The sequence below is a fragment of the Malus domestica genome, chromosome 17 (assembly GCF_042453785.1).
Source record: "Malus domestica chromosome 17, GDT2T_hap1".
Classification (NCBI taxonomy): Eukaryota; Viridiplantae; Streptophyta; class Magnoliopsida; order Rosales; family Rosaceae; genus Malus; species Malus domestica.
Window position 1 is genome coordinate 11,662,030 of NC_091677.1, and position 15,551 is coordinate 11,677,580.

Genomic DNA, 15,551 nt, shown 5'->3' on the forward strand with positions numbered 1-15,551 from the left:
GTCTGTATCTGTTGATATAGCGTGTTTGCAGGTTCACGTGAATGTGTAGACTGTAGTGCATTGAATTATTTTAATTGCATTCGTTTGTAAGATATCAGTAGGAATAAAATATCAACGTCAAGGCTTAAAAAAAAATATCAACGTCAGGTACCACATGTAAGATACATGCAACACGTACAACTTTCTTATGGATTTTGGAAGTTTGTCTATATTTATACCAAGGCTTCCAAAAATACGAGCCTTCTCCTCTCCTGCATCCAAGTCCTGCTGAACAAGGAAGAAAATATCGGTAATATCGGAAATATCGGTAGTCCGAAAACATGGAAATATCGATGGAAATATCGGGATAATATCGATATCGATAAAAATTACATGGAAACCATGGAAATTGTAAGAAAAACTTGAAAATTTTTATTAAAACTTTGCAGGATGTTTATTTAGTCAATTATCTATTAGTTTATCACAAAAAATTGGAAGGAAATGCATTGCATGATGGATTTAACTGATTTAAGTTGATTATATAGCGAGCTGGCAAACATTGTGAGTGTAGAAAATATATAATAATTAATGAAAGAAGTTTAAACACACCATAATCATTTATATATAATGAATTAGTACAATATTTTACACTTTATACATTGCATGGTAAGATACATGAGTGACTAAGTACCACATAGAGTTCCTATGAGGTTCAAAATTTTCACTATCTACATCATCACTATGTGTAGAGTAAGTGTATTGTGAAGAGTAATTAGCAACCATGGCAATGACTTTCAAGAACCGAAACCCAAAAGTCAATAGGAAACCGAATACTTCGGTATTTTTCGGGATTTCAGGATTACCAAACAAATGGGATTTGGAAACCAATCCCATATCGAAAATTTCGGTATTTTTCGGGATGGTTTTGGTTTGGGACTTTTTCGGTTTGGTTTGGGATTTTCAGGAATTTTTTCCAACCATACATGTAAGTGACCAAATAAAAAATAGAAAAATTAAAAACCACATGCCATTGACTAAGTAATTAATTGACACAATTTAAAATATAATACCACAAAAAATTTGGAATATGTGCAAATTTGTTTCTTGCAAAAAGAATTCAAAACAAAACCATATATATAAATAGTTTAGCATGTTTTCACAAAAACGTAAGTGGTATAGTGGTCAAGTCGCTGAAGGAGTTAGATGGGAGGGGTTCGAATCCCTTTATGTGCATGTTTGAGACTTTTTAGAAATTTTCAAATATTTTTAGGTTCATCTCGCGATATATAATATCGATAATATCGATATTATCGCGATATATTAACGATAATTATAAAAATACTCACGAAATATCGTTATATGAAAAAAACGATAATATCGGCGATATTATCGATTTTTAAATCTATGCTGCTGAATCACATCCACCAAATCCAAAGGGGATTGGGAATATAATTGCTCCATCACACTCAATTATTGTTCGTGTAATGTTTTCTTTGCACAACATTTTAATTCAAATTTCACCATGTTTTTTTATGTTTCAATTATTTGATCAATTTATTGGAGGAAAAAAAAAAAACACAGGTTAGCGATCGTACGATCGATATCGACCACCATATCGACAATACAGAGGGAAAAAGAATAAGACATGTCATCACCTTGTTGTAAACATTCCTAGTTTAAGTATGATTGTGTAAATCCTAGATAAGATTTGATTCTAGTTATCCTTTCCTATTACAACTTGTATTACTTGGAGGAGAAGGAATATATTCTCTCCCTTTACTACTATAAATAAAGGCACAATGTAGGAGGGATAACAACACACACATTCCCCTACAATTCTACAAACACACATCTCTCTCCTCTCTCTCTCTGCCGCCGGCCCTAGTCCCTCTGTCAGATAAAATAGACCACAACACGTTATCAGCACGCTCCTACCGCTGCGCTTAGGAATCTGACGTTGGAAATTTTTTCTGCATCAAACCAGTTCATCCATATCATCACGCAATCAGGTTCTTTCCAAACAACGGTTTTTAACTCGATATTTTGCAAGCCCTGATAGCATGAACATTCACCATGATGCATGACCCAACTTTACGTTTAACGTATTTTAGATTCTACATAAATTGTGTATGCTTCATAATCAAAATTGCTACAATTATGTGAATTTGATATTTGTCATGAATTGAATCCTACATATGTACATGCATTGAAACTATTATTTGCATATGCATCAACGTAAATATGTGATTCATTAAAATTATACATGCATATAATATAATTGAATACAAAAAAAAAAAAAAAAAAAAAAAACGAAACTTTTTTTTTTAGGGCTGCACACAGCAGCCCATTCCCCTCTTCTCACCCCGTGGGCCTGTAATCCCACCCGAGGGTTCTTGGCCTATATTTTTAGGCCCCGAGATTTTATTATTTAATTTTTTCTAAATAATATGGGTTTTTATATTTTCACCCACATTTTAATTTGGCCCCGAAGACCAAAAATAAATTAATTCACTTATCATTATACAATATTTCTGCATATATTCTTTGCATATTTGTTTGCATATATATTTGTGTTTGCCTGCAGGAATATATGAACCTGACTTTCATAATTACTTTGAAACCCGAAGTTTCTTATACACATGCCTTATTTGAAAACCCGAAGTTTTCACTTAAATATATCACCCATGAAAACCCGAAGTTTTTCATGCAAAATTAAACCAATACATGTCTATTAGAACCTGTATGTTCTACTCCTATGTGAATGGATTGATTTTTCTCCATTACACTAACCACATCTTGTTCATCCATTTTGTGATAGGAACATGTCGAATTTGAACAAACTCGACTTCACCGCTTTGGAGGTTTCTGGAAGGAACTACCTCAAGTGGGTTCAAGATGTGAAGCTCCACCTCACTGCAAAGAACTTGCGTCCTGCTATTGAAGAAGCAACAGATAAACCTGTTGGCGAGGCTGAAAAAGCCACTGCTATGATCTTCATCCGAAGACATATCCATGACGCTCTACAAACTGAGTACCTTGCTGAGGAGGATCCACGTGCATTATGGGTCGCTTTGGCTGATCGTTTCGATCACCAAAAGGACATATTCTTGCCTGAAGCAAGACACGACTGGCAGCACTTGCGCTTCCAAGACTTTAAGTCTGTGAATGAATATAATTCTGAAGTTTGTCGAATCCGATCACTTCTCAAGTTTTGCAATGAAACTTTGACTGAAGAGGATCTCCTGGAGAAGACCTACTCTACCTTCTCTGCTTCTAATATTGTCCTGCAGCAACAATATAGAGCTCAGAAGTTCACTAAGTTCTCGGATTTGATCTCTGTTTTACTTCTTGCTGAAAAGCAGAACCAGCTGTTGATGAAGAATCATCAAGCTCGACCTACTGGGGCTACTGCTGTGCCTGAAGCACATTATAGCACTAATCAGCACCCAAAACGCCAAAAGAGGCGTGGTAAGGGCGGCCAGAAGCCATCCCACCAAGGTCAACAGAGCCAAGGCCCATCCAAGGGAGGAAACAAAGCCCAGAAGCGCCCAAACCTCGCTCCCAAGGCCCCGAACTTCAAGAATAAGGGCAAAGCACCTGCCACAATGAATGACGATATGTGCTATCGTTGTGGTTCCAAGGACCATTGGTCCCGTATTTGCCGTGCTCCCAAGAAAGTTGTGGATGCATATCATTCTCGTCGTACGAAGTTTGAATCAAACTTCCTGGAAGTGGACGAACCGGAGACTACAAAGATGGAGGTTTCTGATTTTCAGGAGGATACCACTCCTATGGAAGATTAGAATCTTAGACATAGACTTATTTTTCAGTTAAAATAAGACAATTGGGGCCGAATTCCACCTTGTGGCCGAACCCCACCTTGTTTTTTGGTTGATTTTGAACAATTTTCCTTTATGTTTTGGATTATTAGTTGGCGATTTATTTTGGATATTAAGTTTTTTCCTTGAATAAATGAAATTATTTTGAATTGATACTTGTTTTTATAAACTTTTATGCATGTGACCGATTCAAATTAATTTTTCATTCTAGGTATGACTAGTGGGAAAGTTAGTTGTCTGGCAGATAGTGCAACCACGCATACTGTTTTGCGTGAACGCATCTATTTCACTAACTTCGTACCTAAGAATGCACCTCTGACAACCCTCTCAGGCCCATCCAACCTGATCGAAGGATACGGTAAGGCACGTATAATGTTGTCCAATGGTACAATCTTGACCATTGCTGAGGCACTCTATTCTCCACGTTCCGGAAGAACGTTACTAAGTTTCAAGGACATTAGAGATAACAATTACCACGCTGAAACCCACGTAGAAAACGGAGTTGAATTTCTGTGCGTAACTTCCTACGAATATGGCCAGAAGCGTATTCTAGAGAAGATGGAGCGTAACCCGAGTGGTCTGTATACTACGACCATACGCCCCATAGAATGCCACTATGTGGCCGACCCTACCACAGGGACCGCGCACGAAATTACACTTTGGCATGATCGTTTGGGACATCCTGGACGAATAGCGATGCGCCGTATCCTCAAAACTTCACACGGGCATCCACTAACCCGAAGCTTAGGTTCGATCCATGAAATTGCATGTCAAACATGTTCTATGGGAAAGCTTATTACTAAGCCTTCTTATGACAAGATTCGTTCGAATCCTCCCATTTTTCTACAACGGATTCAGGGGGACATTTGTGGACCGATTCAACCTCCCTGCGGACCATTTAGATATTTTATGGTTTTGGTTGACGCTTCTACACGTTGGTCACACGTGTGCTTGTTGTCCACAAGGAACGCTGCATTCTCCAAACTGTTGGCTCAGGTTATCAAGCTCAGGGCTCACCACCCTGATTATCCGATCAAATCTATTCGATTGGATAATGCTGGAGAATTCACATCTAAAACTTTTGATGACTATTGCATGTCGGTTGGGGTTGAAGTTGAACATCCTGTACCCCATGTTCACACCCAGAACGGCCTGGCAGAGGCTTTCATTAAGCGTTTACAAATGATTGCTCGATCGTTGGTCATACGTACCAAGCTCCCGATCGCTGCTTGGGGCCATGCAATATTGCACGCAGCAAAGTTGGTCCGCCTGAGGCCTGTTGCGACACAACCATTTAGTGCCCTTCAGTTGGTCACCGGATGCGAACCCGACATATCGCATCTGCGCGTTTTTGGTTGTGCGGTCTATGTGCCGATCTCGCCGCCCTTACGTACAAAAATAGGGCCTCAGCGAAGGATGGGAATCTATGTCGGATATGATTCTCCTTCGATTATTCGTTACTTAGAACCTTTGACAGGCGATCTGTTTACCGCTCGTTTCGCGGATTATCACTTTTATGAGACCGTCTTCCCGTCGTTAGGGGGAGATAAGAACGTCAACGTTCCTAATGAACGACGCGAATTATCGTGGACGACTCCCACTTTGTCTCATTTAGATCCCCGCACCGCTCAGTCTGAAGCTGAAGTGCAGCGCATATTAGATCTCCAGAGCATAGCTCAGAGCATGCCAGATGCTTTCACCGATCTAGCGCGTGTGACAAGATCACATATTCCAGCTGCGAATACGCCTGCAAAGATGAATGTACCAAATGTACGACGGACTACCCTCCTGGAAGCCCGGGACGCCAATTCTGGTGATCCACGTACATTAGCGGCTAGCCAATCATCTGCCCCTACACAAAAGCGTGGCAGACCCCTTGGTTCAAAGGATTCACACCCCCGGAAGAGGAAAACCACGGCACAAGGTCCTGAAGAGCCTACCGTGAATCTGACTATCGCTTACTCATTTTACCCAACTCATGAGGAAATTCTAGATTATGGAAGCGTCCTTGAAGAGACGAATCCTCCTCCCGAGAATCGTGAGATTTCGGTCTATTATGCTAGCTTAGATGATGTGTGGCGTAGAAATGAGATGATTGTCGACGATGCATTAGCATTTGCAGTAGCTACTGAGATCATGTTGAGCGATGACATTGAACCGCGTTCCGTTGATGAATGTCGACGTAGAGCTAATTGGTCAAACTGGAAACAAGCAATCCAAGTCGAACTTGATTCACTTGCGAAACGTAAGGTGTTTGGACCTGTAGTTCCTACTCCTCCACATGTGAAGCCCGTTGGCTACAAGTGGGTTTTCGTTCGGAAGCGTAATGAGAAGAACGAAATTGTGCGTTACAAAGCTCGTCTTGTAGCACAAGGTTTCTCACAACGCCCCGGGATTGACTATGACGAAACTTACTCACCCGTTATGGATGTGATTACTTTTCGATACCTTATCAGTTTGGTAGTTTCCGAAAAACTGGATATGCAGCTGATGGACGTAGTAACCGCGTATCTCTATGGGGATCTTGATACGGAAATTTATATGAAAGTTCCCGAATGACTTACATTGACTGGTTCAAATATTTCCAAACCCCGGAACACGCTCTCAATTCGGCTGAGGCGTTCACTATACGTTTTGAAACAATCCGGAAGAATGTGGTATAACCGTTTAAGTGAGTATTTGACTAGTCAGGGATATGTGAATAATGAACTATGCCCTTGTGTGTTCATTAAGAAGTCACATTCCGGATTTGCGATTGTTGCAGTATATGTCGATGACATGAATCTCATCGGAACTCCTGAAGAGCTCGCGAGAACTGCTTCGCACCTGAAGTCGGAATTTGAGATGAAAGATCTAGGTAAGACTCGATACTGTCTCGCCCTCGAGATAGAGCATTGTTCGGATGGAATCCTAGTACATCAATCGAACTACACCCAGAAGGTGTTGCGCCGTTTTAATGAGGATAAAGCGAAGTCTTCAAGTACTCCTATGGTCGTTCGTACGCTAGATGCAAAGCGAGATCCCTTCCGTCCGAAGGAGGATGATGAAGAGATTTTGGAGCCTGAAGTTCCTTATCTAAGTGCGATAGGCGCTTTATTGTACTTAGCTCAATGCACTAGACCCGACATCTCCTTCGCTGTTAATCTTTTGGCAAGATACAGCAATGCACCAACACGCAGACATTGGACTGGCGTGAAAGACATCTTCCGTTACCTTAAGGGTACTACGGATTTGGGCTTATTCTATCCCTACGAATCCTCGAGTGATGCCGCACCCTATGCTCATCGGGTTGATTCTCGCCTTGTTGGTTATGCCGACGCTGGATACTTATCTGATCCGCACAAGGTGCGTTCTCAAACGGGTTATGTCTTTACCGTTGGAGGCACCGCAATATCTTGGAGGTCAACTAAACAGACCTTAGTTGCCACTTCGTCTAACCATGCTGAAATTCTCGCCTTACATGAAGCAACTCGGGAATGCTTTTGGTTGAGAGCAGTAGTGGGCCATATTCGAAGCTCCTGTGATCTTCATTCCGCCGTTAATGCCCCGACGACGATTTTTGAAGACAACGCAGCTTGCATCGAACAGCTCAAGAAGGGTTACATCAAATGAGACAACACCAAGCATATTGCGCCGAAGTTCTTCTTTACACATCAACAACAAGAGCATCAGAAGATTGAAGTCACGCAAATCCGATCACAAGACAATCTGGCCGACCTCTTCACCAAATCACTACCGAAGGCGACGTTTCAGAGGCTTGTTCATGGAATTGGTATGCGTAAACTTTCTGAGTTGTAACTTTGCTATTTCTCTTTGGAATTATGTCAAACTCAGGGGGAGTATCTTCTGGATACTTGCTTGATCTTAATGTACTCTTTTTCCCTACGATTAGGAGCATTTTTCCCACTGGGTTTTTGCTACCTAACTAGGTTTTAACGAGGCACCCACCTAGGGCTGATCATATCCCTGATGACGTCCTGTAGACGTTTCTTTTGACTTTGCATTTCTCACGCATTTTTCCTTAGACTATGGATTTTGTCCCTACTTGGGTTTTTGCCATAGCCTTAGGGTTTTTTAGTGAGACTTACTACTTATGCAAGTTCCTACCTTATTGAGAATAAGCGTTGTTCCTTGGAATCAATGTCGACGAGTCGACTTCCTCAACTTCTGCATGATGCTGAATCTACCTTGAGTATTTACCCACTCAAGGGGGAGTGTTGTAAACATTCCTAGTTTAAGTATGATTGTGTAAATCCTAGATAAGATTTGATTCTAGTTATCCTTTCCTATTACAACTTGTATTACTTGGAGGAGAAGGAATATCTTCTCTCCCTTTACTACTATAAATAAAGGCACAATGTAGGAGGGATAACAACACACACATTCCCCTACAATTCTACAAACACACATCTCTCTCCTCTCTCTCTCTGCCGCCGGCCCTAGTCCCTCTGTCAGATAAAATAGACCACAACACACCTAACATTTTTAATAATGTCACTAAAACATTTCAAGTTCCAATTCAATCAACCTTTCCTGTCAGCAACGTATGTCTCGCACCGACCTCTCAACACAAATCACTTATGTCACTCCTACGAGAAATTCTAAGATCCGACCGAACAAGCCAAGACACAAAAAACCCTTCCCCTATCCCACCCCGATTTTAACATGTTAACCTGGCCTGCTTTTAGTCTCACTCTCCTCTCACACCACCTCCAAGTCGAATGTCCTAGCTACACAAAAATCTGTCTCCAGTCTTTTTATAATCCTGCTCTGGTAACCTCAGTTGAATGGCAGGATAAATTTGAATGGGGGGAGGAAAAAAAACCGCTAAATTATGTGTCGGATCATTTGTGCATCATGTAGTACTCAAATTAATGTGGTGTAAAATGTGGTTTCGTTAGTAGTTTGATGCCTCAGGTTTTCTGCTTTCTTTTGGTAATCACATTATTATAGCGCACCACTTAATTAGCACACCATTTGATAACTCCCTAGCTAGTATATACGTAATTTTTTTTATCTCATTCATTTTTCTTCCTAGTCTCTCTTCTTTTCATTTCTTTTTTTCCAATTAGAGGAAACAATGCTAAGATATATAATTTTGATATGAACCCTAAACCGTAATTTTATATATGAACCATAAACCCCAAGTTTTTATCTGATCATTTTGGTGGAAATAATCTTTTTTTTTTTTGTTTAAAACGAACAAAATTGTTTGTAGGGCGAGTTTTGAAAAATTCAGTGATTCACAAATAAAGATGGGCGTCCACATATTTGTAAACTTTGGCAAGGCTGGGTTGTCAAGGAAATAGGTGTCCAGAGGCAATGTTTGGGTGTAAACAGAACTACTCATATCAAACTCACGAAAACATCCTTGAATATTATTGGGCTACATGCGCGAAAACATTTGAACTACCCTTATCTAAATTTCCCCCCTTACTCCTGAGCAGAGTAAAACCCTGGTCATTTCTTGAGGAAGAAGACGACGACGAATTGGAGAAAAATAGGGCGCTGAGCTGAACAGCGGCTAAAAGCATAAATTTTCTTTGTCCATCTGCACGAACAGAGCGCCAGAAAAACTGGGCAAGATCCTCATTTTTCAACGTTTGTCTTATTAATTAGCTTCTGATGAAATTTCATTCGCATATTGTGGTTTTATCTGTTTGATGAGATTTTAATGTAGAGTTTGTATCTGTTCGATGAAATTTCATTCGCATATTGTGGTTTTAGCATGTGATTGACTTGAGATAGTATTAGTACGACGTGTTAATTGCATGCGTACTTCCGTTCTTACAACTTAAGTAACTTGAACAACTTTTACAACTAATTCTGTGGTTTGTTTTAGTGCAGATGCAAGAAGTTTTGCGCAATTCTTTAAACCCCAAGACACAAAACTACACAAAAGCAAATCAATCCACGAATTAGAGAAGAACAGACTGAAAGCAATAATCACTTGGACTTGCATTTTACGTTGGCTTCCCCAAATATTGAATTCCAACCGTTCGATGCCAGCTCTCCCTCCTCATCACCACCGTTGGATTCACCAGCACCGGGACATCTCCCTCTTCCAGCCCCAAACTCCGTATCCCTACCAATTCCTCCACACCCACCTCTTGCAAATCCTCCTCCATCTGGGCCCACTTCCTCACCCATCCCAAACCCACCACAAAATGGGCCTAGCCCACACCCACCAACCACAATCCCAACCCCACCCAAATCAGTCCTGAGCCCACCAGTTCTTCCGCCGCCAATAGCTTTCCCTCCACCGTCCGGACCGCCATCCCTTCCACAGAAAAAGCCACCGCAGTTTGCCGTGTAGTGCCTGGTGAAGCCGACAGTGCCGGACCCGATAATCCAAGAAGCCCTGGACTATGCGTGTGGGTCCGGGGCAGACTGCAAGTCAATCTGGCCCAATGGGTCCTACTACCAGCCCAACACATTGTTGTCGCATGCTTCGTATGCCTTCAATAGTTACTGGCAGAACACGAAGATCGCTGGAGGCACTTGTGACTCTGGAGGGACTGCCATGCTTGTCACAGTTGATCCAAGTAAGTCCAAATTTTCCTCATATCAAGATATTATTTTGGCATATTGCATTTGATATTTCCGCAGAACTTTCCTTCAAGGACAAGTTGTTTCATTCAAGGACAAGTAGTCAGTTCTTTAAAATTTCAAACGTTATTTTACTTTAGACTAATCTAAATTGCGATGGAAAAATTAAATAAGTTTGCCTATGTATCCAAATTCCTTACTAAATCTAGTGTACTTTGTTTTCAAAAAGTTAATACAGATCCGAATCTTTTTTTTTGTTTTTTTTTGGGGTTAAGAACCCTAATCGTTGTTAATGGCGGGTGACAGCATGAGAGTATCACTTGACAAAACGATAACTTTCGTTTACTGGATTATATTGTCCTTAACTATAATGGTAATCAAATTATAGAACTTTGAAGAAGATAATTAGAAGTACACGTCCTTGAGTGCAAATTTAATTTGTAAACCTACAAGCAGATCTACATATCTTAGATTCCCAAGAAACATATAATAATTCAGTAAACTGTAAGCTCTTTCTTTACTCGATGACTGGAAAATTGGACGCGGAAAACGCATGCTACAGACATCGATACAGGATGAGGAACCATGACAAAAACTAAGTGTTTTTTTCCTCTCTTTTTCCTCAAACGATAAACTAATGTTTGGTAGAACATTATCCTGTCTTGGTTAATATATTAGGATTTAAATAGTAACATCCAGAAACAAAGAGATAATATTGGATGAAAATCAACGTCTCTCTCTTCTGTAAGGGAGCAGGGTTGTTGGAAAATGTAATAAAGGAAAAGCCATGCAGAACTTTGCATTTTGATTTGGACCCTCAATCGATTTCAATTTGATTGAGTGTACCCCTAATGGGGAATGATTAATTCTTCAAAGTTTTGCTAGCTAGCTAGCATCACCTGCATGTAAATGGGTGACTGTGATAAATCGCAATTTATTATCATTAATAGTTAGGCAGTTGTCAAATTATTGATGAATCGAGATTTCTGCTCCTCAATGGCTGAGTGATTATCAAATTATTGATGGGTTGAGATTTACACTCATCGACACTTGACAATCACGCAACAAATGTTACTAGGAATTCTCCAAAAAAATATCTTACATCGTATTCATTGGTGTCATTGCTCATCATGTGCATCTTTTGACCTTTACAAAAGAACCTGTCTCTAGCTAAATTCCTATGACTCTTACATCTATGAAATATATGCTTATAAAGTTTAACAAGTAGTTGCAGGTGGCCTTCTACCACAGTGGTAGAGATGAGTGACGTCCTTGCATGATGGCGTGTGTTCGAACTCCGTCAATGACAAATCTAATTTCTAACTTAATGACAATATTGCTCAACTCCCAAAAAAAAAAAAAAAAAAAAAAAAGTGTTTAACAAGTAGTTAATTAGTAATATTTATCTTTCTTACTTTAATTGTGGTGAGCAATATCTTTAGTATTACTTTATATTTTCTTATAGGGTGACCCCACACTAAATTTGCTTAATTTTATCTCTTTTGCTTTAAATTGGTGTTGCTTTGGATGAATGATACAAGATGCTAACACATCCCTTGCATGATTGTGACATGGCAGGTTATGATGAATGCAATTTCTTCTTCAACGGATGATCTTGAAACATACATACATACATACATATATATATATATATTAGCTATTACGACATTAAGAAAGAAAAAATGTTAGGAAGATCAAATTTGTTAGACTATTTTTTGTAGACGCATGATGTGGTGGTTGATGGTTGGACTCATTTTTTTTAATAATTTAAATAAATAGTCTAACCATCAATCACCACATCATGTAAGTTACAAATGATAGTTTAAAATTTTATTTATTTTTTAGAAGAGATCTACACACTATGTATACATCACATTTTATTTAGGAGTTCCATATTTGTGAGTGCAAACGGAACTTTTGGGTGTAGAAGTAGCGGCACTTGAAAGTGAAGTTGTATTGATCTTCTTGTCTTCCAGTGTCCATTTTATGTACATGGAATATACCTGTCGGCTAGCTGTTGCATATTCCCTTTGAGATTTCCAGATTGTCCAAAAACTGCATACACACATATTTCTTTGATTTAGAAGGATTAAAAAGAAGGGTGCTTTTATTTCACCAATAAGAAATAACTCATAATGAGGATGATCTCATATAACATTGTAGAGTCTGTTTGATAATTATTCATATTTTAGTTTTTATTCTATATGTTAAAGATAGAACATGAGAAAATGCGGGCAGAGAAGAGTGGAGAAGTGATGTTGGGAGAGATGTAGAGAAGATGTGTAAAGAAAGGTGTACGAAATGAAATCTAAAAACTAAAATTAAAAATTATGTACTTTGAATTGTTTTCACTTTCGAGATTTTATTTTCATTCCTTCTTTGTTTTGTGCTGTTGCTCCCTCGACCTTTCTTCATCCCTAATCTCCTCAATATATTTTGCCCATATCTCAAACAAAATATAAAAACTAATAGTACATACCCAATGAAACTTGTTTCGTAACCAGCTAGCATTACTACCTTTTCTTTTCCTCTCAAGAGTCGCGATAGAATATCTAGCTAGATCAATGTTTTTGTCGACAAAGATACCTTGCACCAAAAGTAGGCCAGCTGCTTTACCATTTTTAGACATACTTCAAATAGCGTCTAGTGACCGAGAGGTTGGACTTTCACCATTAAACACCAATACACAGACTTGTTTGCAACAGGAAGACGATGACAATACATGCAAGTGCTCATTATTTCCTCGGTATTTATATAAAGGTAGTGCTATCCAGACACCTATTTTTACTTCTCATACACTATCTTAATTTTCGATTGTCGGAACAAATGAATTGATAAAAATCAAATGCCAAAATTGACAAGGGTGTGTGGAAACCAAAGCTAGATGTTAATAATAATATCCTTAATGTAAATAATATCGTTGGTTAAAATAAAAAACACTATCCTTAGTCAATTCTTTGGCGAACATGACTTTTCACATTACAAAATAATACAAACCCTAATGACTTTTCAGAGGTCGTTCGATGATCTTTTTGTGGCAGCAGGTGAAGCATTACTCTTATCCTTAACTTGAAAAAATAAATTCAACCTATTATATATGTACATGATGGTTATATATATACGCACCATGCATGGACCAACGTCGTCTCACCCGGGCTTACACCACATGTACTTTTTGAAATGCAATTTCATGCAGCTAGGGTTAGCACCTATATAAATTAAAAGAAAGAATAAATTACACTTTACTACTTTAATTTTATGTCGCATAACAAACTCATTCATCATATTTTAAACATTGCAATGTCATACATTAAATTACGAATTTGTTGTCATATCAAACTTTCGTTAAAAAATCTGTTAAGTTAGCCGTTTATCCACACAACCACTCAACGGTTAACTTAACAGATTTTTTTAATAGCGGTCCAACATTTAACGAATTTGTAAGTTAATTGATGTAAACATTGGAATGATCAGAAGATGAGATATAAGTTTGTTATGTGACCCAAAATGAGGTGGTAAAATATAATTTACCCTAAAAAAAATGTTCCTACATCCAAATTTCAAAAAAAACAAAATTTAATTTCAAAAATATATAGTAAGGTGTATGGCCGACACCCAAATGCGAATGCAATTGCTTCCGTCTATTCATAGGATAGGAATGGCTAAACTTAAACTAAGAAAGAGGTAACACTGGTTGACTAGTCCTATCCAAAGAAGGAAATGAACACCCCCATCCACACCCCCATCCACACCTCCGCCCCCCCCCACCCCCCAACAAAAAAAAAACACCATATCCTTTTTAAGTTGAAAAAGTATAGGGCCTATTTTTGTCCCCATGGTTTTTTTTTTTTTTTTTTTTTTATACAAGAAAATTTTGTTTGTGAAAGCATCACATGTGGTGGTTTTGGCATCATGAACCCAAATCACGGGTCGACTAGCAAACTTCATGTTCAAACTTTGCCTATATCAAAATCCTTCCGAGTTTTCTTGATTTCTTACCTTTATCCTTAACCACATATATGAATAGAAATTTGCAAGTTTACAAAAATATTAGATTGAAATTTTTTAAATGAATTTAAGCACACAAACACGAACAAATGGATTTAGTATTGATTCATTCAACTTCAAGTAATCATTTTGCAAATCCCTCTCAATTCACTGTATCTATCATTTCAAATTCATTCATCTAATCTTTTACAATGCATTTCTAACTAATTTAACTTAAATTTAATGGTACGTACAAATCTGTCTTCCAAAGGCATCCCAATGCTCTTGTGTCGGATTACTTGTATATCTGCTAAGCCTACTTACTGGATAATCTAAGTCAGGCCTAATCGAATTCATCAAGTACATTATACTTCCAATTACTTGAGAATATTCAAGTTGAGATATGGCATTGCCTTTATTTTTCTCTAATTTGCATCCAACATCAAAAGAAGTTGCACCAGGTTTATTTTTCTCTAATTTGCATCCAACATCAAAAGAAGTTGCACCAGGTTTGCAGTGTCTATTTTGTGTAAAGACATACCTTCACTATTTCTCTTAATGTGAAGTTGTATTTATCTTCTTGTCTTCCAGTGTCTATTTTATGTACATGGAATATACCTGTCGGCTAGCTGTTGCATATTCCCTTTGAGATTTCCAGATTGTCCAAAAATTGCGTACACACATATTTCTTTGATTTAGCAGGATTAAAAAGAAGGGTGCTTTTATTTCACCAATAAGTAATAACTCATAATGAGGATGATCTCATATAACATTATAGAGTTTATTTGATAATCATTCTTTTTTTAGTTTTTATTCTATATGTTAAAGATAGAACATGAGAAAATGTGGGCATTGAAGAGTGGAGAAGTGATGTTGGGAAAGATGTAGAGAATATGTGTAAAGAAAGGTGTACAAAACGAAATCTAAAAACTAAAATTTAAAATTATATACTTTGAATTGTTTTCACTTTCTCGAGATTTTGTTTTCATTCATTCTTCTTTGTTTTGTTCCTTCACTCCCTCGACCTTTCTTCATCCCTAATCTCCCCAATATATTTTGCCCATATGTCAAACAAAATATATAAACTAATAGTACATACCCAATGAAACTTATTTCGTAACCAGCTAGCATTACTACTTTTTTTTTCCTCTCAAGAGTCGAGATAGAATATCTAGCTAGATCAATGTTTTTGTCGAC

At 38.3% G+C, this 15,551-nt stretch overlaps 1 protein-coding gene across 1 annotated transcript; it reads left to right on the top strand.

The window, feature by feature from the left end:
- The first annotated feature begins 1,859 nt into the window (after positions 1-1,859).
- On the top strand, positions 1,860-9,518 carry LOC139193362 (uncharacterized). The gene is made up of 3 exons (XM_070816355.1): positions 1,860-1,988; positions 2,798-3,642; positions 9,499-9,518. Exons 2-3 carry the CDS (start codon positions 2,802-2,804, stop codon positions 9,516-9,518), a joined length of 861 nt encoding a protein of 286 aa, XP_070672456.1. The 5' UTR covers positions 1,860-1,988; positions 2,798-2,801.
- The last annotated feature ends 6,033 nt before the right edge of the window (positions 9,519-15,551 follow it).